The 24,220-nt window shown below is 39.1% G+C and overlaps 6 protein-coding genes across 6 annotated transcripts; 3 read left to right on the top strand and 3 right to left on the bottom strand.

Annotated features, from left to right (window-relative positions):
- The first annotated feature begins 2,395 nt into the window (after positions 1-2,395).
- Positions 2,396-4,286, top strand: WLIM1 (GATA type zinc finger transcription factor family protein). The gene is made up of 5 exons (XM_086249704.1): positions 2,396-2,710; positions 3,414-3,510; positions 3,599-3,642; positions 3,728-3,817; positions 3,915-4,286. Exons 1-5 carry the CDS (start codon positions 2,573-2,575, stop codon positions 4,140-4,142), a joined length of 597 nt encoding a protein of 198 aa, XP_086105830.1. The 5' UTR covers positions 2,396-2,572; the 3' UTR covers positions 4,143-4,286.
- A 235-nt stretch (positions 4,287-4,521) lies between these two features.
- LOC147278647 (F-box family protein) lies at positions 4,522-7,073 on the bottom strand. The gene is made up of 2 exons (XM_086249702.1): positions 5,937-7,073; positions 4,522-5,227 (listed from the first exon to the last, which is right to left on the bottom strand). Exons 1-2 carry the CDS (start codon positions 6,855-6,857, stop codon positions 4,742-4,744), a joined length of 1,407 nt encoding a protein of 468 aa, XP_086105828.1. The 5' UTR covers positions 6,858-7,073; the 3' UTR covers positions 4,522-4,741.
- A 2,701-nt stretch (positions 7,074-9,774) lies between these two features.
- Positions 9,775-12,233, bottom strand: LOC147278646 (exocyst complex component EXO70I-like). The gene is made up of 2 exons (XM_086252517.1): positions 11,433-12,233; positions 9,775-11,100 (listed from the first exon to the last, which is right to left on the bottom strand). The coding sequence occupies exons 1-2, from the start codon at positions 12,231-12,233 to the stop codon at positions 9,775-9,777; spliced, it is 2,127 nt and encodes a 708-aa protein (XP_086108643.1).
- A 1,399-nt stretch (positions 12,234-13,632) lies between these two features.
- Positions 13,633-14,961, top strand: LOC147278645 (NADH dehydrogenase [ubiquinone] iron-sulfur protein 4, mitochondrial-like). Its single transcript, XM_086251025.1, has 5 exons — positions 13,633-13,797; positions 13,955-14,043; positions 14,256-14,385; positions 14,669-14,698; positions 14,844-14,961. The coding sequence occupies exons 1-5, from the start codon at positions 13,633-13,635 to the stop codon at positions 14,898-14,900; spliced, it is 471 nt and encodes a 156-aa protein (XP_086107151.1). The 3' UTR covers positions 14,901-14,961.
- Positions 14,962-15,049: 88 nt separating this feature from the next.
- Positions 15,050-16,365, bottom strand: LOC147278644 (uncharacterized). Its single transcript, XM_086251023.1, has one exon. It carries the CDS (start codon positions 16,204-16,206, stop codon positions 15,190-15,192), a length of 1,017 nt encoding a protein of 338 aa, XP_086107149.1. The 5' UTR covers positions 16,207-16,365; the 3' UTR covers positions 15,050-15,189.
- A 4,327-nt stretch (positions 16,366-20,692) lies between these two features.
- On the top strand, positions 20,693-23,364 carry LOC147278643 (uncharacterized). The gene is made up of 2 exons (XM_086251813.1): positions 20,693-21,515; positions 23,006-23,364. The coding sequence occupies exons 1-2, from the start codon at positions 20,738-20,740 to the stop codon at positions 23,125-23,127; spliced, it is 900 nt and encodes a 299-aa protein (XP_086107939.1). The 5' UTR covers positions 20,693-20,737; the 3' UTR covers positions 23,128-23,364.
- The last annotated feature ends 856 nt before the right edge of the window (positions 23,365-24,220 follow it).

Here is a 24,220-nt window from a genome sequence, read left to right as displayed (position 1 = left end):
GTGAAGCACCTTATAATCTTTGTGACTTTGCATGTAAATGTACTTGGGCCATCGCATTACCTATATGGGCCAGCCCACATTAGGCAATGTCAAAAGTCCAATGTGGGGAACATGGAGTAGAGCTGTCATCATGATCGAGTGCGGTGAAACCGTGGAAGATGAAAAAGACCACTGGCTCCATCATTTCAGACTCATGTGCTTGCCTATTAATTTTTGGGCAAATTACACAAAAGTACCTCAACTAACCACCCTATATCACTTGAGTACCCCAATTAAAAAAAGTTGCTCGTAGGTACCTCAATTACTGATTTTGCACACCCAAGTACCTCCGTCAACTTTTCCGTTAGGCCTGCTGTTAATTGCTTACGTGGCACACTAAAAACATGCCACGTGGACAAAAAAAAAAAATAAAAAAATAAAAAAAATTTAAAAAATGAACTAATTATTTAAAAAAACTAAAAAAAATTAAAAAACTCAACAAAAAAAAAAAAAAAAAAGGAGTTGCAGGGGCTAGCTCCCAACCTCCCTCCGCCTCCCACCCCTCCGACCCCAGCTACCCTGCTGCCGATCCACCCACCGCGCCGTCGACCCACTCGACCACTCACCCCCTCTCTCCTCTCTCTGCCTCACTCTCTCTCTCTCTCTCCTCGCCCCTCATTTTCTCTCTCGGCCTCGCTCTCTCTCTCTCTCTCTCCCCGACCGAGCCACCCACCCCCTTTTTCTCCCCTCCCATCTCCTCTCTCTCTACCTCACTCTTTCTCTTTCTCTTTCTCTCTCTCCCCGAAACCCCAGCCCCGACCCGCCCGCCCTGAGCTCCACCTTCGTTCAGATTTATAAGAGAGAGAGAGAGAGAGAAACAGAGGGAGAGAGAATGACAGAAAGAGATAGATGAAGCTGGTGGCCGGAGAGGGGAGGGAGGTGGGTAGGTCACTGGGGGAGGCAAAGGGAGGAAGGGGTGGGTCACTAGGCTCGGGCTAGGCTTAGGCTAGGGTTTCGGGGAGAGGGAGAGAGAAAGAGAGAGTTAGAGAGAGAGAGGAGAGAGGCGTGGAAAGAGATGGGGTGGGTTGGCGGCGTGGTGGCTGGGGTCGGCGGCAAGGTGGCTGGGGTCGGAGGGGTGGTTGGCTGGGTTGGGTAGGTCTCGGAGGGAAGGGTGGGAGGCGGAGGGAGGCTGGGAGCTAGCCCCTGCAACTCCCCTGCAACTCCTTCCTTTTTTTTGTTTTTTATGTTTTTTTTTTTTTAAGTTTTTGATTTTTTAATTTTTTTTTGTTTTTTTTAATAATTAGTTCATTTTTTAAAATTTTTTTTATTTTTTTGTCCACGTGGCATGTTTCTAGTGTGCCACGTAGGCAATTAACGGCAGGCCTGACGGAAAAGTTGACGGAGGTACCTAGGTGTGCAAAATCAGTAATTGAGGTACCTACGAGCAACTTTTTTTAATTGGGGTACTCAAGTGATATAGGGTGGTTAGTTGAGGTACTTTTGTGTAATTTGCCCATAATTTTTTTGAAAAAAATTCTATAATGCAGACACCGTAAGTTAAAACTCCATAATGCAGACACAGTAAGCTATACTGACGTTTTTTAACTCTTAGATGTTATTGGACCTATATATTGAATTTTTTGATAAATGATATGCATTGAACTTTATATATAACAATTAAGAAACTGACATGTCAAATTAGTAATTAAAAATTGAGATAATAACTGGCCTAATCATATTTATGTACTATATACAATGTAATCAGAGAAAGATATTTGAAAATAGAAGCAAGACAGCTAGGTGTAGGGTGATGAAGTGCTGGCATTTGAGGGGCATGGAGCATCAAACTTATGAAAAAAGTAATTATTCTTTCCAGAAAAAACAGATGCTTCAACTTCAATCTTTTATAAAGGTTTTCAAGATGTGTCAGTCATTACTATCCCTCCAAACATGTATCCCACGTAGTGTCCCACTCTTAATTTGGCTTGAAACTTAATTAAAGAAAAGGACTAATTTGTAGTCATTTTTTGAACGAACCTCTTTATGATCAACTAATTGAATGGGGCCAATGGGACATCCATCTATGTTGGCCAGCCATGCCACTAATTTTATAATGAAGTCAGCAAATTTGGCTCATGTTCCCATGTGTGTCCTTGAATTTCCAGCTACCATCTCATAATGCTGAAATCCATGTATGCTTATAATGAGGGCAAAATGGCAAATGCATGGTTTATACTTGTTTTTTTTATGATTTTATCACTTAATTACATGGTAAATGAGCTCGTGGGTAAATCATGAGTCCATACAGAAATCTCATCTTTTTATTTTTTAATCCGTTCTTTTCAATGTTTAGAGAAAAGGGAAGCTAAAGAAAAAATATCTAAGAGACAATGGTAGGTAGGTGCTTAAAAATTGGGACACCATGATTGCTAATTACAGCCAACTTTAATCATCTACAGCTCTGCTTTTGGTCTCTGCAATCCCCTGCAACCCACATATTCTCTAATCTCTGTCATTCATTTTCCTCATCTCCTCCCCTTGTTCTCAGAGAGAGAGAGAGAGAGCTAGAGAGAGAATAGCTAGGAAGGAAGACATGGCGGCATTTGCAGGAACAACCCAGAAGTGCATGGCTTGTGACAAGACTGTGTACCTGGTTGATAAGCTCACAGCTGATAACCGTGTCTACCACAAAGCCTGCTTTCGATGCCACCATTGCAAAGGAACCCTCAAGGTATGTATGTTACAGTCAGTGTTACATTAACTTAAAACCTCTCTATGCTAATGTTTTGGGGACAGATTGTTCAACAAGACTAAGGCTAATATTCCTTCAGAATTTCCATCTGTATGATCAAGTTGCTCTTCTTTCTTGTTTAGAGTAAAAGCAAACTGTGGTAGATGTTCTTTCTTGTTTGTCCTATAAGACCTTTGAGCTGTTGACAAAAGATCTGGTGGATATTCTTTCTTGTTCAGAGTAAACTCTGCTTTATAGTGCTTATCATGAATACTTTCCTCGAACATTGAAATTCCAGAAGTTTTATCAGCATCTTGATATTACAGAATCGTAGATCAGACCCCGAAAATCTGATAAATGGATATCTCAAACCCAAGAACTGAACTACACTTTTCGGATTGGCAGACTTATCGTCTGTACTTAGTGAACAATTACTCAGAAATTGGATTCCACATTTTGAATTTTAGGACTCAATCTGCCTTTCTTCTATCTAAGAATTGTTTCTTTTTTGGGGTAGATTTAATCTTCATCTGTTGGCTATTTGCTCATGAAAATGTCTCATCTCTCACAAGAGCTACCATGGTCTTGAAGTATGTATTGGACTAATGTGCCAATATATACGTGTCTAGATAAACTGCTTATTACAACTTGCACATTTGTGGTTTTCATATGCAACTCCATTGACCAATAGATCAAATTGCAGCTCAGCAACTACAATTCATTTGAGGGAGTACTGTACTGCAGGCCACACTTTGATCAAACCTTTAAAAGAACTGGCAGTCTTGACAAAAGTTTTGAAGGTAAAATATAAGCATTCACTCAAGTAACAAGCATTATTTTCTCTTAGTGGATCAAGGTGATCAACTTCCATTTCATTTTCCTTTTCAGGGACACCAAAAATTGTAAAACCAGAGAGACCTGTTGATAATGAGGTATTCCCCAGAAATCTATGTTCTTGCAGCATTATAGAAGTTTCTAATATCTGCTCACAATATTGACAATAAACTGTTTTAACAGAAACCTGCAGTAGTCAAAGCTTCAAGTATGTTTGGTGGAACCAGAGATAAATGCTTTGGTTGCAAGAATACTGTTTATCCAACAGAAAAGGTAACACCAACTTCCTGCAATTATCTATATCATTTCTCAAACATGGGGTATTCACCAAAAAAGTTAACATTCATAAAATTATGACATTGATCAACAGGTTACAGTGAATGGAACTCCTTACCACAAGATGTGTTTCAAATGCTCACATGGAGGGTGTGTAATCAGCCCATCGAACTATATTGCGCATGAGGGCAGACTCTACTGCAAACACCACCACACCCAACTCATCAAGGAGAAAGGAAACTTGAGCCAGCTTGAGGGTGACCATGAGAAGAACCCCATGGATGAGAAAGTCAGTGCCAGAGAAGTACCTGCCGATATATGATTGAAAGAATGCATAATTCTATTTTCCCCTTAGTATTCCTTCTCTATGCCCCTCATACTTTACCATTTCCCTGCGATCTAAATTGGTTTTTGCTTGCATAACAGAGGCATTCTATATATAATTGAATAGTGTGGGTTAATTTCTTGTTTTTGGGTATTGCTGTGAGGTTGTTAATGCTCAAATGAGATGCCAAAACCTATATATAACCAGCCCCTTTTTCAAAGACCCAATTGGAGATTATTTTGTAGTAGCTTTTGTGTTCTTATTGGCTTTGGAGTAAATGTTGAGAATTTCCATTTCTCTAAACCTGGTATAGAAATTCAGTTATGAACCAACCGGTAATTGAACAGCTCATTAGATGATCCCACAGAAGAAAATGTAAAGAAATTATTCATTTACAATTTCTGAATAAATATAATACACAGTGCCACAAAGAAAAGTGGCATCCAGCAAAGAGTCTTTACAGTTTACCCCAACTAATTATTGGTTTAATAAGTATTGGAGAGGTTCCAAATTCAAATTCCCCCTCCATATCAAAGAAAATGGAAAGAGTCTGTACAAAAATAAAAAATAAAAAATTTCCCATAGTACATCAGTCACTACGAAGGCAACACAGCATCAAGAAGACAACCATTCTTGGCAACATGCTTCAGGTCTCTAATAAAACTGTCCTGAAGAAACCCAAACCCAAATGTTCCATCCCCATACTGCCAAATCCTTCCCTGTGCATGCATTGGGTTTGCAGTAGTTCCTGCCAAGTATGGAATAGCTAGATCATAACTTAAGTTTATGCAAAGAATGCGAGAGACCACTTTGTTTCCTGTAAGAGGAAGCTGCTGGTGAATGTGCTCTGCTGATGCACTTGGTCGAAGATGTATGCGACTAGTATACTGAATTTCTTCCTCTGGAGAAAGTGGAGACTCAATAAAAGTAGGGCTTGATGTCCAAAACACTAGGTGCTTACTGATAACACGCGTGAAACTGCAAATATGCCCAGATGAGTCGCAAACCTTTTGGCAGGCAATGCCCCCAATGTCATCATATGTAACAAGGTAAAAGCCCAAGGTCATATCATCATAAATTCCCTGCAATTGGAAGAAGGAGAAGGGGGTCAATTGAGCCATAATTAAAATCTCTTTTGGACCCACCTAGTAATGACACATTATAAGAAGCAGGGGTGAAAAGAGCAAAACCAATCAGTTAACACTAGAGCTGCCCGCTTACACAAAGTTTGGCTGATTATGTACCTAAGGCAGACCAATCCAACTATGCACAGACGGCAGGGTGACTTCTAAGCAGTCCCAGGTTTTCTGTTGTATCCGGTAGTTTGGCGATTCTACTAAACAAATTGATGAAGAAAAAGTATACACTATAATATTTCAAGCACTATAGAAGTAACCGGTTCATGTAGACAGATTTCTATTCATAATTCTCATACATGACCAATGGATGCACACACATTTGACATGTATATAATGGAAGAACACTTTGACCAACTCTTTCAATGGAAACTTTTAGAGAAAACAGTCTTATTAAGATTGGGACAAATTCAGGTGCTAGTTCTTGAATTCCAGAACATTGACTAGATGAAATATACTTGACCAACACTGAAATGACATAGTTTGTCCAACAATCTTCACAATAGGCAACCTCAGGAGCAAAAAGTAATTGGGCAGAAAAACTCTTCCATGAAGCAATAACAATCTTATGGAGCACAAGTTTAACTGCACTACAACACACACTGATATTCCAACTTTCAACTGAACAATACAAGCATGAAGAGAAAAAATGAACCTTCCACAGGCCCTGCAAAGGCCGAGCCGGTGTCGGCGAGCAATCGACAATCTTGACGAAATGCTGAGACTCCAACTTCCTCCTCGTCTGCTTCTCCTTCTCTCTCCTCCTCTGCCTCCTGGCTCCACCTGGGCTAGTCCGGTTCGCAAAGTACTGGTACATATCTACCATCAACCGGTCCGGTGGGCTCCCGGAGGACCCACTCTCGGCTCCAATCACCTCATCGCCAACCCCACCATCGTCTCCGAGTGAATTCACTGAGTTGGAGTTTTTCCGAGCCCCATTTTTGGTATTAGAAAAAGCAAAGCTCATATCTTCCTCCACAACGAAATGGGTCTTCCCCATTATACTCAAATTGACCGGAACCAAATCCCTCTCCGAAAACTTGAACCGCCCGGAATTGGCAAAATCTTCTGAAATCTCGGTACGGCCGTCCGGGTCGAGAAAGTTCACAACTTGACCCTCCGGCGAGAGACCCATCCACAAAAACGGCGCCTTTACCACGCCGTAGGTGCCGTCCTTGGCCGGAGAGACCCTGGAGCCGGTTAGGAACGATGATCCCCACTCGAAGAAGATTAATGGCGGGGATGTCGCGAGACCGCCTTGGCGCCAGAACCCGATCAAATTCTCCCACTCGCTGAGGGTCCGGTAGAGGATTTTGTAGGTGATTTTGCCGTTGCCCCATTTCTTGATCTGGGTCTTGGAGCCCCACCTGCGGTCGCACATAGAGAACCAGAGCTTGCCGTCGTTCTTGCACATCGAAACGAAGCGTTTCGATGTGGAGGCGAAGCTGGAGATCTCGGGGGGCGCGAGGAAGGAGATAATGCAGAGCTGGACGTCCTCGGGGAAATCGGAGAAGGAAGTGGGTTGTTGTCGTTCCATTTCGTCGATTGGGAGACGTGGGTCATTGATCGTCGCCATTTTTCTGTTGGACTTGGTTGATTTTCTCGGTAAAGTTGTGGATTTTCTAGGGAAAATTGGTGAAAACTGTCGGGGGAAGTTCTTCTGGTGGTGTCGGACAAGCAACAGAGAAGTATTGGATTGAATTTGGAAGATTCTTCGAGGAAAAGGAATGATTCTTATTCAACGTGCTGAACATAGAAGCTTAAGACTACGGAGTACGGACTACCACGTTCCAGGCCCAGTAAATCTCGTCTTTGAGGAGCTTGTATCTTGTTGTGAGTCTTGTGACATATGGTAATTCTAAATTTCTACCTGCCAAAAGTTATACACGGTAATTCTGTCTGGCTGCTCTTTTTTATCTTAAAAAATAAAAATAAAAAATCAATTGGCACCTATTTTGTTCTGTTGTATTTATTAAATTTATTTTTAAATATAGATATAAGTGTTCATTAATTAACATGAAAAAAGCCAACTATCTGTGAGACTACCATTGAAATTCAACCAATGCTCGTTAGTAGTGACCGGTGAGAGCGGTTCGATTGATTCGGTTTTTGTTTAAAATATTAAATCAAGCAATGTTAGAGATTTTAAATTTTGAATTTTTAATAATATGTCAATACTTTATTGATAAATAATCATTATTAAAAATTATTTATTTAGAAAATTAGAATTAAATACTAAATCTCAATAATTTTTTGGTATAGCATGAAGACCATATAATATTTCAATTGAACTACTAAATTTAAATGTAGTTTTTTAGATTAAGTCACAAATATGTTGGCCCCTTTGATTTGAACCTTTTCAATTTGACTTTTTTGTCCTTTGACCCACATATCATGGGTGTTAGTTAAAATTTATATGGTTTTGACAAAATTACCCTTGAAGCTTTTATATTATCTTGAAAATTTGCTAATGTAGTCTCAACTTCACATTTAGTTGTGACTGTACGACATTCACAACTTCAAATTTAGTTGTGACTGAACGATAGTCACATCTAAGTTGTGAGACAGTCACAGTTAAGTTGTGACTTAATTAAATTATTTTTAGAAAAATTATACTACTATATAGTATAAATAGAGGTCAAAACAAGACTTTTACTCAAAATAATACATAGTATAGAGGTGTGAGTTGTCTCTTTCAATTTACCAAGATAGTCACAGTTAAGTTGTGACTGGATTGATTTTTTTTTTAATACAATATAGTATAAATTAATGTAATATTTGTGATATAATGTTATTATTTTTTTTTATTATAGTAGTATGTGATGTAATATTTGTAAATTTTAATACCTTTTATTTTATTATTTTGTTTGACTTTTTAACTAGTACCTAATCTAAAATGGTATTTAATTTTGATACTTAAACTAAAAAGTTATTAAAATTTAGTAGTTAAAATCAAGGAGTAAAATTTCGGTTTCGAGGAAATTTTCGATGGAAATTTCGACAGAAATTTTCGTGGAAATTTCGATTAAAATTTCGATTTCGATAAAATTAGATAAAAACGACGGAAATTGTTATCAAAATATGGAAATTTTGAATGAAACTTGACCATATGTTTATTTAACATATTATCTACTATATTAATAAAAAACATTGAAGAAACCAAATTATATAATAGGTTTCATGTGATATAAGATGAATATAATGCGCGTTGGAGAGGCAAAAACTGTTAAACAAAATTAGTATAATGAATAATGAAATCAGTATATTCTTTATACTCTATAATTTATACACTAACCCTAATACTAAACCCTATATACTCTATATATTCTAATATTCTTTATATTCTATAATCTATGCACTAAACTCTATATACTGTATGTTCTTTAAGATATGGACCATATGGTATAAGATATTATGATTTAGGCCCTTTAAGGTATTCTTCCCCACCAAGCACCAGCCCCCTGCCTCTCTCCCCCCAACCCAGTCCATCCCCGACACACCCCCCCTCACCCAGCCCCTCCCAGCCCCTTTTCTGTGAGACCCTGTATTTTCTAAATAATTATTTTAAATATTTTGAGAATTTATTTTAAGGATTTTGAGAATTTATTTGGAATTTAAAAAGGTTTTAATTTAATTTTAATTATTTAATTATTTTTGTTTTAAATTAGGCTTGACCCAAAGTTAACTTTTAAATTTAGTGGACTTTTGATTCGGACTTTGGGCACGTTGGATAGGTCTCGAGTTCACGAGTTCGTAGACACGTAGCACGCGTTGATCGGAGTTATGGTTTGAAAGTTACGGACATTTAAAGTAAAGGGCAATTTTGTAATTTTTACAAAAGGGGTTTTAAAACCCAAAAACCAGATTTTGTCCCATTCTCTCTCCTCTCTCCTGGTTCTCTCTCTCTCTCTCTCTCTCTCTCTCTCTCTCTCTCTCTCTCTCTCTCTCTCTCTCTCGCGTGCCTCACCTTCGCCGCGCCTGCCACCGGCGCGTGGCGGCGCGTCCAGCCATGGCTGGCAACGGGACCGGCCCAGATCTCCTCGCCATTCTTCCTTCTTCCTCCCCCTGGTGGCGGCGCAGCCCAGAAACCTCCCCCGAGTCGCGAACCAGTTGAGGCCGATCCTTGGAGCTCCGGCGGCGATCTCACTTTTCCGGCGACGACGCGACCTCCCATCACCTGGGTTGTCTTCCTCTCGTCACGGTGAGTCTGCCCATGTGCTTCCCTGGCTCCGACGACCCTGCACGGCGGCGGATCGAAGATTTTGCCAATTTTCCCGAAACTGCCCCCAAACCCAGCCGAAATTTCGCCGAAATTTCGCCGAAATAATTACCGAAAATAATTGGGTATGAGATAAAATTTCGGTGACCCAAAAAAACGAAATTTTCGGCGAAATTTTGCCGAAAATTTCGAAATTTCATTCCTTGGTTAAAATCAACGGACCTTATAAGAATGTGGTAAGTATATCATTATTCAATTACACGACATCAAACTCTCACACGTCACTAGTATTCGATCTAGACCGTCGAAAGTCCCTGATCCCACCGTCCATTCCCGATCCCCCACCAGTCCGATCCTTAGAACCACGACGCTTCAGCTTCCCCTGATCCGCAGACTCAAAGATTTGACCCAGCAACTCCTGCACCGACTCGGGACTCAACCACGACTTCCCCTGCAACAAACCCTTGAACTCGTTCAAGAACTCGGTATAACTCGGAATCACAAGCTTCACAGTAGCCACTCTAATCTGCTCCCTCAAATCCGCATCAGGTATACTATAACCCCCTTTGTGTCTCCTCGAAATATCATCCAAACCCTTCATGAAAGCCTCCATTTTCACTCTCACCATCCCCACCATAGCCTCTTTGCTCTGTTTCCCCAAGTCCTCTGTCTCCAAAGCCCTCACCAAACCCCCCCAAGCTTGCTTCTGGTACAAGTAAGCCGATTCCTCATCAACAACCTTGTAGTTCTTCTTCATGTACTGGTCTCCCAAGAGCCTCCCAAGCTCTGTGTTCTTGGTCCTCATGTAAATGTACCAGTACGTGTTCATGGCATACACATGGGGCAGAGCCAACTTGTCCCTGCCGTAATGGTCACGTTTGGTTTCCACATTCCTCTGCAACGCTTCCATGATGTTCAAAATCGCTTCTTTGAGTAAGTTTTCGTCACTTTCGGGTTTCGACAAGATACCAACTTTCCAAATTTGTTCTGTTCTGAGAACTTTAGCCATTGCAACGCTGTAATTGTCTGTGGCTAAATACTTCAAGTAGTTCACAGCGTACCTTACTATTTTAGGCACTGACCCATCTTGCGGCGGAGGAAACCCGTCTGAGCTGCCTTCGATTTGGAGCCCGAACTCCCAAAACACTTTGCTTGATGCATGAACAAGAAGCTTTTCGAGCTCTCTGAATCTTGTACAGATGTCAGTCCCTGATTCGCCTTCGAAGACCTCGGAGAACCCGGGCTTGAGCTTCTCCAAGGAGTCGAACATGTCCAGAAGCTTGAACAACTTCTGGGGCTCTTTGCTGCTCCTCGCAACGCCTTCTCCGAATCTGAAGAACACCGCCATGATTTTGTCTGCGATCTTTATGAAGCACTCTGGCCAGACCATTCCATCCATTATGCCTCCCAGTACTTTTTCGCAGAGCTTCTTCTCCGATACAAGAACAGCTTTGACGGCGAGTTCGAAGTGTTCGATCCAAAGGGTTATTGCTGTTTCTAAGCTCTCCCATGGCATTTCATTTATTTCTTCTGGTGTGTGTGTTTTTAGATATTCTGGGTTTAGCCGCATAAGTGCTTTGGCCACTCTTCTGTATCTCACCTGTTGATGAACAACCACAAACAAAACAATTAGAGGCATGTAATGCATGTAACATGTTTGATCAGAAATGACTAGCTAGCTTGCTAATCTTTCACTTTAATTACCACTTGCATTCATTTAGCATAAGAATCATAATTAGAAGCTTACTAATTTAATTCGAGCACCAGATTTACAATTTAACAACATAATATATCAAACGATTTCACAAAAAAAGTTAGTACTTAATAGTGATTTCCCTAGCACAATATATCCCACATTTTATTGAAATATCTAACCATCAAGCTTCAATGGACGCGCAAGAACAAGTGAGTTGACCATGTAGAAGTTGTTACCTTAACATAAATATCGATGCATATATCCAAGCAATCATCAGCAGCCAAAGTTTGTGAAATCCGTCGAAGAAGTTGGACCTCAAGCTCAGTGCCCAAATCAGAACCAATTGCCATCTCATCTGAGTTTTGATCATCATCTGTAGCCTGCAATTGATCCCCAATATTTCGATGCCTTATCTGCTGCAATATACTCTCATACTCATCCTGCAAATTCATGAGAGCCTCATCAAGCAACCCTTCAAATCTCATTGCATCAACCTCTGTCTCATACAAAGCCTTGAGAGTGATGAGAGTCTCCCTCAACCTATGCGTCCTGTACTGGTCCGTGGCCTTGGTCCGGCTCAAGAACTCCACCACCTCCTGCAGCCTCTGAATCACCGGCTCGCCCTCTTCGCATATAGCGCTTATCGTGGCCTTGAGCTGGTCCACGCAGTCCACGTACTTGCCAAGCTTCCTCAACCGTTTGTTCATCGATTTCTCCTCTGATAATTTGGAGGAGAGCTCGAGGAGCTTGTTCTGGATCAACTCCGAGAGCCTGAAGTTGTCGATGAGGGTCAGCGCAGGAGTGACAGCTCGGTTGATTCTGGTTTCCAAGGCCTTGGTGGCCATGGCCAAAGACTGTAAGGGAGCTATTCTTCTTGAGGATGTTATCAGAGTTTCGTCGATAAGATCCAACTTGGAGTCCATCTTTCCCAAAGTTTCTTCCATTTTGGCCGTGGCTTTGAGTAGGATTTTCAGTTCCCAACAGGCTAACTCGATATTAGAGAGGGTTGAGTCCTCTTCATAATTCTTGGACGCCATTGATTCTAAGCTACGCTTCACTCATATGATCGATGTTGTTGATTTGAGGAGGTTTTAATATGAGGCAGCATATGAACGACAAGCACGATGAATGTGTGGGCACAAAAAGACAAGGGAGTAGAGTCCGGGGGATTATGCTTCGATGCAAACTAAGAACAAATGGCGATTGCTAGTTGAAAAGAAGCAAATGGACAATATGGAAACTAGGGAATGTGCACAGCAGCACAGCCGGTGTAATGTTTCAACTCTATGAATGAGTCCAATTAATCATGAAGTTGACTGATAGGAATAGGTAGGCACAACAATGTATCCATATATGGGCCATACCGCTACAACAAGCCCAGTCCATACTTCTTCGAAGTCTATAGACTCTATACCCAATTTCGGCTTCACCAAGAATTTGATATACTCACATTTGGGCTTTGGTGTATCTTTCAAAAAGTTGTTATTTATATTCGATTTTATTTTAAAATTCATTATCTGAACAAGTAAGACATTGTCATAACCTATCTTCTCCCTTATTTATTGAGTAAAATTTAAAAGATCTTTTGGTTATCATGATATCACTTTCAAACTAACCTATGAACAAGAGAATAATGTTGCATGCACCAAAAAAAAAAATTTAAAATGTCATCTAATTATTTTATTTAGGGATTAATACCATTTTGCTCCCCAGACTATTACACTTGTATCAGTTTACTCCCCAGACTTCTAATTTGGAAAATTAAGGACTCTGACTTTTTCAATTTTGTCAATTGAGGTTCTTTTGTCAATTTACACATTTTTTATCCAAATCTTTGAGGGCAAAATGGTTCATTCCAATTAGATCTTATCATTTTTTCCTCATGCATCATTTTTCCTCTTTTATTTCTTGCTAAATTTTGCTTGATCATCTCGACATTTTAGATGAAAAATGTATAAATTGACGGAATAACCTTAATTGGCAAAATTGAAAAAGTCAGGGTCCTTAATTTTCCAAATTAGAAGTCTGGGGAGCAAACTGATACATGTGTAATAGTCTGGGGAGCAAAATGACATTAATCCCTTTTATTTATTCAAAATTGAGTCCATTAGAGAAGGCGATTTTTATTCATACATTTTTTATGACTAAAATCTAGACAAATTTTGTTTCTCTGGTTAGTATGATAGTATCATTGTCAATTTGTGATCCCAAAGAGTAAATAAAAAAGGATCATCAAAGAAAATTAAGGTAAATAAGAAAAAAGAGTGTATTACAGAGATTACGTGTCATCACCACAACGCAAAAGACCAGCTAAACTCTCGAGGATCTTCTCGTGATTTCCTATAGTACGCAAAACACTGGTAAGTTAGGCAATCGGGCGTCCGTACAGAAACCATTGTGTTTGATTGCCTGAGGAAGCTGAAGGTGAGCACAAAAATGGCGAGCTCTCTACGACGGGGATTGAACACAGCTCGATCACATATATCATCTCGGGCGAGATGGGCCTCTTCGCAATCGGATGCGGTGGCGGAGGTCAAGCCCAAGCCCATTTCCGAGCTCGGCACTCTCGCTGGAATCCCTGAACAACATCTGCGACGAAGGGTACGTACCCTTTTCACTTCTCCTTTCAAAACTCTGTTTCTTCGCTTATTTTTTTGCTTGGTCTATAAATTTTTTTTTTTTGCATGTAAATATTTTTGTTTTTGTTGTTTTTAGGGTAATTTAATTTTGAGTTATTGGTATTTTTGGGCATGCCCAGGTTGTAATTTATTCACCTGCTCGAACTGCATCACAACAAGGTTCTGGGAAAGTCGGAAAATGGAAAATTAATTTTCTTTCTACGCAGAAGTACGTATGTTATTATGTTAATGCATGCATAATTATTATATAATTTATAGGTTATTTCATCGATTTTGCATAATTAATTTTGTTCTTATAAATTAGCATAGCCCGTATTGCAATTAGCTCTGGCTGCTCTGTTCTTTTAAAAATTTATAAGCAATATTTGCTAATTTGCAAATTCATTAGTACTGTTGAATGCCGGATTGACATTTGTGTAGGTGGGAAAATCCATTGATGGGTTGGACATCCACAGGCGATCCCTATGCCAATGTTGGTGAGGCAGCACTGACTTTTGACACTGAAGAAGCTGCAAAGGCATTTGCTGACAGATATGGCTGGGAATATTCGGTGTGTGCCTCTTCAAGTTTTAATTTTCTCTGCAACTTAATTTACCCAAATTTAGTGCTGTCCTTAAATTTTCGATCCATTACTTTTATTACATGATGCATAAGTTAAATTTACCCGGATCAATGCACAAAAGTTTTGTTGGGATTTAGATATTTTCTGTGAAATACAATGTTAGGGGAAAAAGGATGTTTTCTTAATCAAATTCACTCAAATTTTGCTGATAATTTTTCAGTTCTTCTCCATATTGCACAATATTGACACACACCATGAACCTCTTGTGCAGGTCAGGAAGCGTCATACACCAATCTTAAAGGTTTGGAATTTGTCCTTTACCAACTTATGTGAACATGAAATAATTAGCTTTGTCAAATGAATTAGTGACTTCCTTCAATTTGTGGTTCGTCTATAGCATGTTGTATGTTTCTATTAATTTAAATGTTTTTGATGATCATGTGTAGGTTAAGTCATATGCAGACAACTTCAAGTGGAAGGGACTACCAAATAAAGATGAGTGAATTGCATATTTCTGAGTTTCCAATTCTCGAGGCTTGTTGTGAGTACCTCAGCTTAATTTCTTCACCAACCTTGTTCTCATGGAATACTCATCCGTTTATTAATTGTAAGTTGTGTAAAAGCTGAGGGGAAAATAATTGTGATGAACATGTTTCTCTGTCACAACTTAAATTCTCTGGACTATTATATAAAAAAGCTGACTAAACTATATATACGTCCTTCTTAATATATATAAGTTACACTGTTCTAGTGAACTAGCTAGCTACACTACTTTTAATTACAGTAGAAATTTCAAACATTAGAACTGGATTGAGAAGCCTCTTTGCTGTGTGTGTGGAACCTCCATGAGAAGAGGTAGTCCTTGGACTCACAGTCCAATTTGATCACATCACAGAAAGCATTGATTGCGTGCTTGTTCATGTCACTTCCCCACTCAATCCTCACCCAGCATGAGAACCCATTTGATGAAATTGGCACCCTTTTATCAGAAAGCTGAAGTACCACCTCCCCACTAATCCTCTTGCACGAGCTGCCTCCGAAACGCCCATCACCGGCCACCATGGAATCGAGCCACAAACACTCTGGCTGACCCACCATCTCCTTGTAGGCAGAGTTGGCCATCCTCACCTTGTTGTTGGAATCTGATATGATTGCTGGCAGGGCTTCAGACTCCACTTCTTCCTCAACAGCCTCTGGTTTCTTAGGAGCTTGCACTGGTGGGGCCAAGCTTGTGTCTGCTGCACTGATGCACCCAACGCTTATGCTGGAGCCAACAGGTCGAACTGGCTGAGGTGCTATGACATTGGTGGGGGTGATGGGGGTTCCTTGTAGTTGCTGCAGGAGATCTATTTCTTCTGGAATTTCAGCCACAGTATTCAAATCTATGAGCTTCTCTTCTCCACAAGGCTTCAGAAAATCAAGTTCTGCAGGCACCACAGCTTGGTTGGTAACAATGGGAACTGAAGGAGGTGGAGGGTATGGAAGAAGAGGCAGAGTCACCAAATTGCTGCTGTTGGGTACATGATCAAGGTTTGGTAGTAAGGGAAACCCAAGGACATGGGTCCTGTGCCTCTTGAGAGTTGGTGGTGATATTGCACCTCTACCTCTCTTCCTGGTTCTTGTGGGTCTGGCCTGCAATTGTGGCCAAAGGTTTCTGAGGTAAGGAGAGTCCCTAATCTTCTGAGATATGGAAGGGGCCTCACCTGTGGGATTGGCTGAAGACTCAGGCTTTGGTGCTATGGGTCTGTACCTAGACATAATCTCAGCAGTTTTTTCTGTGTTGGAGTAAGGATTCAGGGTCTTGATCATGGTGGGCAAGTTTCAATTTTTTCTCTGCTTCACTTTTCAGGACTAAACCCCACCCCAAAAGAGAAGCTTTTGAGAGAAATGTAGAGGCAGAGCTCAGAGCTGTGTGAGGAAGAGAGATATTTAGAGAGAAAGAGAGGGAATGGAGAGGGACTGGTAGTGATTTTTGAGAAGGATAATGGGGAATGGGGCTTTTTAAGAGTGAGAACTGACCAATGGGAGATGGGCAACATGAAGCAAAGAGGAAGGAGAGAGTGCCACTTGGAAATGTACGGTGGGTACGTGTTTTTGAGACTTGCAAATATATGTACATGTGGGAATTTACACTATTGGTATTGGGGTGGGGTCCAAATGAAGTAGCTAATGACAACTGAGCCTCTCTCTCTTTAACTCTTCACAGTTTACAGCTAGCCCAAAGCTGAGCCTCTCACAGTCTCACACCAATGGGGGCACTGGCTTGCATGCCTCTATACAACCAAAAGCCCTCTCATTATAACGCGTGTGGGTTTGGCCGCCATGCGTGGATACACCTATCACGATTGGTTTGGTCGTTTTTGTTTTTTACCTCCAAAATTACACAAATGCCCCCTTTTCCTGGGTCGGTTATATTTGTCACAGCCGTACGTGTCGACCCTCTGTCTCTCATTGCATGCAACGGATGAGGTAGAATCTGATTGGAGGGTGAGCCCTTGGAAGATGAAATATACAGAAAGAAAAAGTAGGAGGGAGGGAATGAGGGACACGTGGCCTGCCCTCGAGGTGGTTGCTAAACGTGGTCTTTGCTACCTTGCCCTTGTAAAAGCTTCCTTTTGCTCCCTATTAGCGTGCCTTAGCGGTGCTTTTGCTGCTTGACAAGTCACTGAAACGACGGAGGTGTCACTGAAACGACGGAGGTGAGATGTCAGACTTCGAGTAGAGGCCATTGGCCCCTTGGTTATGTGTAGGTTGAGTTTTCAGTCCATGGGTGGAGTGAGGATGCTACTAGTGTCTTCTACACTGAACTTTTTTCGGGTTTTTTTTCATTTTTTTGATGGGCCACGGCCCATTATGAAAGCCCACTTGATTCAATACATTAGCATTGTCTATAGGTGGAATAGTGACTCAAATTCTCCAATTGACAATATATATAGTTTGTTCGTAGTACCAAATATAACACCAAGTAAAAACATGGAATCAACTAAATTGGATCAAATTTGTACCCCAATAACACCTTAGTGGTCAGGATGCAAAATTCTTCAAGATTCATCCACAACTGTGGCAGTGTAACGAATAATTTATGCAAAGGACAAAAATAAATTGATGCTGACCCAAAATGTTGTTTTTTGAATTCACGGATATAATGAAATTAATCATAATTGTCACAATTGATCAAATCGAATTAGATTGATTAAGCTAAATGGAAACCAAGTCAAGAGTGTGTTTGGAAATGTTAGGCAAATCCAATAAAATAAATTGAACCAACCAGCAAAGTTCATAAAGAACAATTGAGTACTCACAAGTAAATGGATGAACAAACCCCAGCCCCAATGGTCTTCGAAGCTTTATTTATTCATTTTTTGAGCTGAGAACTTGGATCTGCAATAGTTACATCATCACCAAATATATGGAAGAGTAATGCAATTTGTACGATCTCAACTAGGAAAGTAGAAAGTTAATCTTTAAATCAAGCTTATTTGGTAACTTATAGATATAATGGAAAAATAATTTTCTTTAATATTATTATTTTAACTTAAAAAATATGATTCGTTTTATTTTGAATATGTTGCTAAATATCTCAAATTTTACATCAAACTTTAAGTTTTGGCTTATATACTTGATATACTCAGGCACAGACTCCTTCTGTTGAGATATACCTCAATTTATTTATATTGAGATATGACCTTGTTGGGGCCCACACGAGTCGTTTTGTGTCGATCCAAACCGTTCAATTTTTACATCTTCATTGATAGATCATCCTTGCAAAACATTAGCCAAATCGGAAATCATTTGCCTATCTAACTTTGATAAAACAAATGGACGGTTTCATTGAAAATATTTGGTTCGTCCATTTATTTGATCAAAGTTAGATAGGCAAATGATTTCTGATTTGACTAATTTTTTGCAAGGATAATCTATCTATGGAGATGTAAAAATTGAACGGTTCAGATCGACACAAAACGACTCGTGTGGGCCCCAACATGGTATACCTCAACATAAATAAGTTGAGGTATACTTCAATAGAAGGAGCCTGTACTCAGGCATACATATATATGATGCTAAACATGAATGCTGTATAGTTTCATGCACACAAGCATAACTTACTCCTATAAATCAATACAAACATGTTACTATAACTCACTACCTATAATTTCGACAAAAAAAAAAAAACTTACTATCTTTAATCATTATAAATATGTACCTTAATTGTATTTTTATTTTGTTTGAACTGGATTAATTGAATGTTCCTTTCATTCCAAATACCTTCACCACAAGGTAAAACATAATCAGAGAAAATTTCAATTCAGTCCACGGAGAGCGGGCTTAATTTTTTGTTGATTTTTAATAGAAAACCCACAACAAAGTGCTCATATGGAGGAGTTATGATGTTGGTTTAGTATTTCCACTCAGCAAGTTCTCTTAAAGGGAAGTCTACTATGGAAAGTCTACCAAGCGTGAGATGGGATGTGATCTGACTCATATGCATCTTCACTTTAATTTTGTTTTAAATGAGGATTAAATGCTGGTGACTTGCATCTGCTATGTGCATATTGTTGTTGATTTGGTATCATCCCGGGCCAGAAAGTTGTGACTGAGTGTTTTTAGTTGGTGGCATGACATGTACTATGTACTATTTGTATGGTTAGTGGAAGAAAGTTGCGGTTGAGTGTTTTTAATTAATTAGTGGCATGACACGTACTATTTGTATGGTTTGTGTTTCACTTTTCAATCGTTAACTTGGGATACTTTCTTGAATTTAAGTTTTGCCTGGTATTTGGTGAAAATAATCTTTACTGAAAGATATTAGCTTTAATGGTTTGTGATGTGTGGAGTTGATTTGAAAATTTCTCAGATCATAATGTTTTTAGTTGGAAACAAAAGGGACATTTGGTTATTGAAAATTTACAATGAATGGATATCTGGGTGCATGCATGTTTTTTATTTGATAAAAGAGACCAACATATGCATTTTGGTTTTACCATATATAGGTTTCACCGAATCAACCTCCCGAATGGAGCCTAAAGGAATTGTTGTGCACTCATGATCTGCCCATAAATTTTGTTGTACTAAGGAATCCTTACAGATTAGGTACCACCACAATATCAGTTCATAGGAACTAAACAGAAACAACATCATTCTTTAACATTGGGGGCTACAAGCTTCACAGAAACACTATTGCCTCTGAATATAGTTGGCTTGACAAACTCATATGCAATCTGGTTTGCTCCATGACGATTATTTCGCAACAGAGAGAGCTTAGCATGCCATTTCCTCTTAGATGGACCTAGATGCCCATAACTCGTAATTTAGACCTTCAGCTTTGGCTACTGCATTTGGAATTTGCTGCAATCAAAATAGAGAAAGAGTACGTGTTCGAAACACAATTGGCTTAAAAGAATTAGGGGTGACCAAATAATTACTACACAGTTGGATAGTTATTTGAAAACATGAATTCTTTCATCTCAAATTGATGTTGATTCTATATGATTTGGTTGATATTTTGTAAAGATGATCTTCAATTCAAGGGTAATGTAAAAAATAAACGTTTTTGCTCATAAACCTTTACTATGAATGATATAGTTTTAATTGATTAGTATGAGATTAACACATAAGAGATTAACAAAAAAATATGAATTTAATTATTTTCTTTTTAAATCCATCATTTATGTTTTTCTTTAAAATTATAAAGTTAAATGGCATTCCCAACAAAACATAAAAGTTGAATGAAATGAATTTACTAACAATAACTACATTAACTATCTATTAGTTTGTCATTGTTTTAAAGACACAAATATTTCATTAATGTTAAACTAGAAATTAAGATAAAAAAAATGTTAAATTATAAATTGCTATAAATAATAGCTCATGCACACATGAACTACTCTCAAGCATTAACATTTTTTTTTTTTTTTGGTCAAATAAGCATTAACATTCATTAATACATGTAAATTTCGTTGTGGGTCTCGTCTCATGTATGTACGATTATAAATAAAAAACCGCAGCGTGTGCAACAGTTACAAGCATGACTCACATTAAAGTGGATAATAATCATTACTCAAGTTAGTCCACTAATTAACTGTTAACGAGGGATCCAATGGCCAATTCAGTCAACAACTTCCAATAACAAAAAGCAAATGAGTCCTGACTCACAAGTCACAAGCACCTTGCCTTCTTCTAGTTTTTTACTTACTACTCAAGTTTTTAATTTATTTTTCTTTTTTTTTTTAAAGTAATAAACTAATAATAAAAGGTTTTTGTTTTGTGCTTGACATTTGTGATTGATTCGTCTTCATTAGTGGGCTGTGGAGCGAAAACTCTCTCTCTTGCGAGTGTTCAAATGGACGACACGAACCAGAGCAAGCAGCCCTCTTCGCCCGCCAACTACGTCACCATCCTTGAGCTCAAAGAGCGCTGGCTCAAAGCCAAGGAACAGAAGGAGAAGGAGGAGAAGGAGCAGAAGGAGAAGGAACAACAAGAGGAAGAGCTCCGACAACGAAAACTCAAACAAGAAGAGGAAAAACAACGGAACCTAAACGCTGTCGTTCAGGTAACCGAAACCGATTCTAAGTTTAGGATTCCGAATATTCGGACACGGTTTCGGCCGGCTAATAGGGGTGTTTCGGAGCCTGAGGGTGGTGCTGAGCTGGAGGGGAAGAGCGAGGGACCGGAGGAGAAGAAGAATTCGGGGAAGAAGAAGAAGAAGTGGGGGAAGAAGAAGAAGAATGTTAGGGCAGAGAAGGAGGAGGTGGTGGCTGATAAGGAAGGTACAGTACACGCGCCCCCTGAAGCGAGTAGCGAGGAGAAGCTGAACGAGGCGGCGATAGGGAACGAAGAAAGGAAAGGAATTGATATTCAAATTAGGGCAAATAGCGAGAATGTGGGTTCGGCTGAGGAGATTGGGCAGAAATTTGGGGATTTATCGGTGAAGGGTGAGACTGAAAAAAGGGATGGTAGGTTAAGTAAGGTTGATAAACGTGGCAATGGAGAAATTTGGGGTTATAGGAGGTTGGGACTGAGGCAGAGAGGGGTTGAGCAAGTTTGGGTTAAGAAAGGAGAGGTTTTTAATGGCAATGTTGATGGAGTTCAAAGCTCGGAGCGCAGTGATGCTATTTCTGGTGAGAATGCACTCTTTGTTTTGGTTAGCCATTGGATGTTTACAAATTTATCATATTTTTTTGGTCACAAATTTATCATTTTGAAGGAACACTTTAACTGATAAAGATATTTGTATTTTACTGTATGAACTATGAATTGTGATGCAGTTCGTTTATATAAATTTGGAAGATGGATAGGTTATGCTGAAAAATCACAAAGTAGTTTCACATTTATGAAAAGCATTTGAATCTACTATGTTGTTCCTCAAACCTGCTTTGCTGGTAGAGTGGTAGGCATAACATTATGCTCATCTTGACTTATATCATTGAACGACCATATTCCAGGTTTAAGGTTCTATGAATCATAACCCTAGGCATCTATTGAGGTGACATGATGTGCTAAGTTCCTTAATAAAAAACTAACCATTTTGGCACGATAGGAGATAAGTATTCTATATTTAATATTGTGAAAAGCATTTTATTTTAAGTTCAACAGGAAAAACCATATGTATAAATGCCATTTTGAAAGATTGGACTTGAGAAGATTATGAATGGCAACTTGGCATGGTGAGGTTTATCTAGGTACACTTGCAACTGCCAGATGGGAAGTATAGGTGCAGGATGCAAAAAGTTTGATGGCTTTGCTGTTACATTATATCTTGATTTAATTTTTTCTTTCAACATATTATCTTGGATGAGGTGAAGGATAGATTGCAGATTGGAAATGTTGATGCAAATGCTGGATGGAAAAGATTTTGGATAATGCAGGATTTTTCTTTGATCCATTCTCTCTCTCTTTTGGATTTGGACAGAAATCGCTTTCAAGAAGGAGCATTTATTTAAGTTGATGATGTATGTTTTTGTCAAAATATTTTTATGGACTAGGGTAGTTGTAAGCATAGGGGAAACATTTTATGGCAGACTAGGAGGAAAATGGATTCCTTTCATTCTCTTTATCTGTTGAGAACAAAAGGAGTTCCTTATTCAAACATGTTTTAACGTGGATACTCCTCCCCATGGGAGTTCCATGCAACAGATTAGATAGAAGTAGAACTAAGGCTTTAGGTCCTTTATGTATACGAAGGGCTTCAAAGGAGTCTTCCCAGGACTCTTTGATGTATCTCCTAGATTCACAAGTCCTTGGTTTCTTTTCAAATGCCAAAATTAACTACTGAAAGCTAAGATAATTTAATGAATAATTGAATAAGAAGATTGTATGCTTCAGTAAATAGAGTGCATATGTGTGTCTGTGTGTGCCCATAATTATCAAAATGAAAAGCTTAGAGACCCTGTCATGGAGATTGGGCATGCATAGAAGAGCATGGTCAGTGCTGAGCAGTAACAGATGCAAACTTTTCTGTTAAATAAATGAAAGGTATAGAAAATTATGTGAAGACAGCATACAATCATACATGATGCTGCAATATGCATCCACATGCACCTTCAAGTAGTAAGATCTGAAATTGCTATGTTGCCTCTGCTGATATGTTATCTGTCTGTTTGCTCTGCAGGTCAAACTGGAACAACTTTGAATGCAAGATCACTGAAATTGGCTGGAAAGATAAGTGAGAGCAATCCAAGACAGTGGAAGCGAACAATTCCGAAAAAAGTTTATGGTCCAGTGAAACTGTGACTGATGCAGTGTTTATAGTTGATGACTTGTAAATGCACTGGAGCATACCTGTTCGTGTTTCGAGAAGGATCCAATCACATTTTGGGTATTTATACAAGATGTATTAAGGACGCATCTAAAGTTTAATTGGCCATTTAAACTTCATGTATTAAAGATGTTGATGCTCTGTTCCATTTCTTTCATTTGGCCTCTAGGCCATACAAGTTGGAGTTATTGTTGTATTCATATTTTATCTGCTCCTCAAACCAAAGCTTCTTACTTTTTCTCACTCAAACAGAAGAGAAGTTCGATTTGCAACTCAGTTAAGCCAAGAATACTCTCTCTCTCTCTCTCTCTCTATAACAATGAAAATTAAATTTTTGTGCTTTAAATTCACTTAAATTTCATATGTTTATCATCATCTAAAAGAAAAAGAAATTACAATCCTCACATCACTATAGATTATGAATCTATAGCAATTAATTATATTTATATCACATAAATTACAATTCACCAATTAATATTGGTTAATAAAATTCGTAAAAATTTTGTAACGGTCTACTAATTGGTTATTTCCCGCACAGCCATAACCAAAAAATGGGGTAGTAACAAACTAACAATCCCTAGTTCTCTCCTCTCTTTGTTCCTCTGTAAACGTCCCTGAACTAGCAAGACATGGCCCAAGGCTGCGAGGACGGTAACAATAAAAACCGTAACGGTGGTGGTGGTAACCAGGAAAATTTGGAGCACTTTTCGCTCCTATTCCCATACCAATCATAGCAGCTCCTTACTGCATACTATTTGGGTATGTTGGTATGTCTCTCTATTTCTTTAGACTTCTGATCATTGTATTGCAGCACATTATGATGATTTGGTTGTTTAATTGCAATTTTTCAAATTTCCAATTCCAGTGCCTTATATTTAAGAGTGTCTATAATGTCACTTGCAGCTCCTGCAGGCCTTGGTTTTCTGCAATTTTGTAACTTGAACAGTTTCAGAACAAAATTTATACTGGGCTTCTCTTTCTTTCTGAGAATTTCAGTACCCCAATACTTCAGAGAAGAGAGATCTGGCCATATTCAACATGGTCCTAGATTGGTAAGATTTTTGAACC

Source organism: Dryas octopetala, chromosome 7, assembly GCF_963921425.1.
Source record: "Dryas octopetala chromosome 7, drDryOcto1.1, whole genome shotgun sequence".
NCBI classification, from domain to species: Eukaryota; Viridiplantae; Streptophyta; class Magnoliopsida; order Rosales; family Rosaceae; genus Dryas; species Dryas octopetala.
The sequence above is the reverse complement of the archived record's forward strand: the minus strand, read 5'-3'. Positions and strand labels throughout refer to the sequence as shown.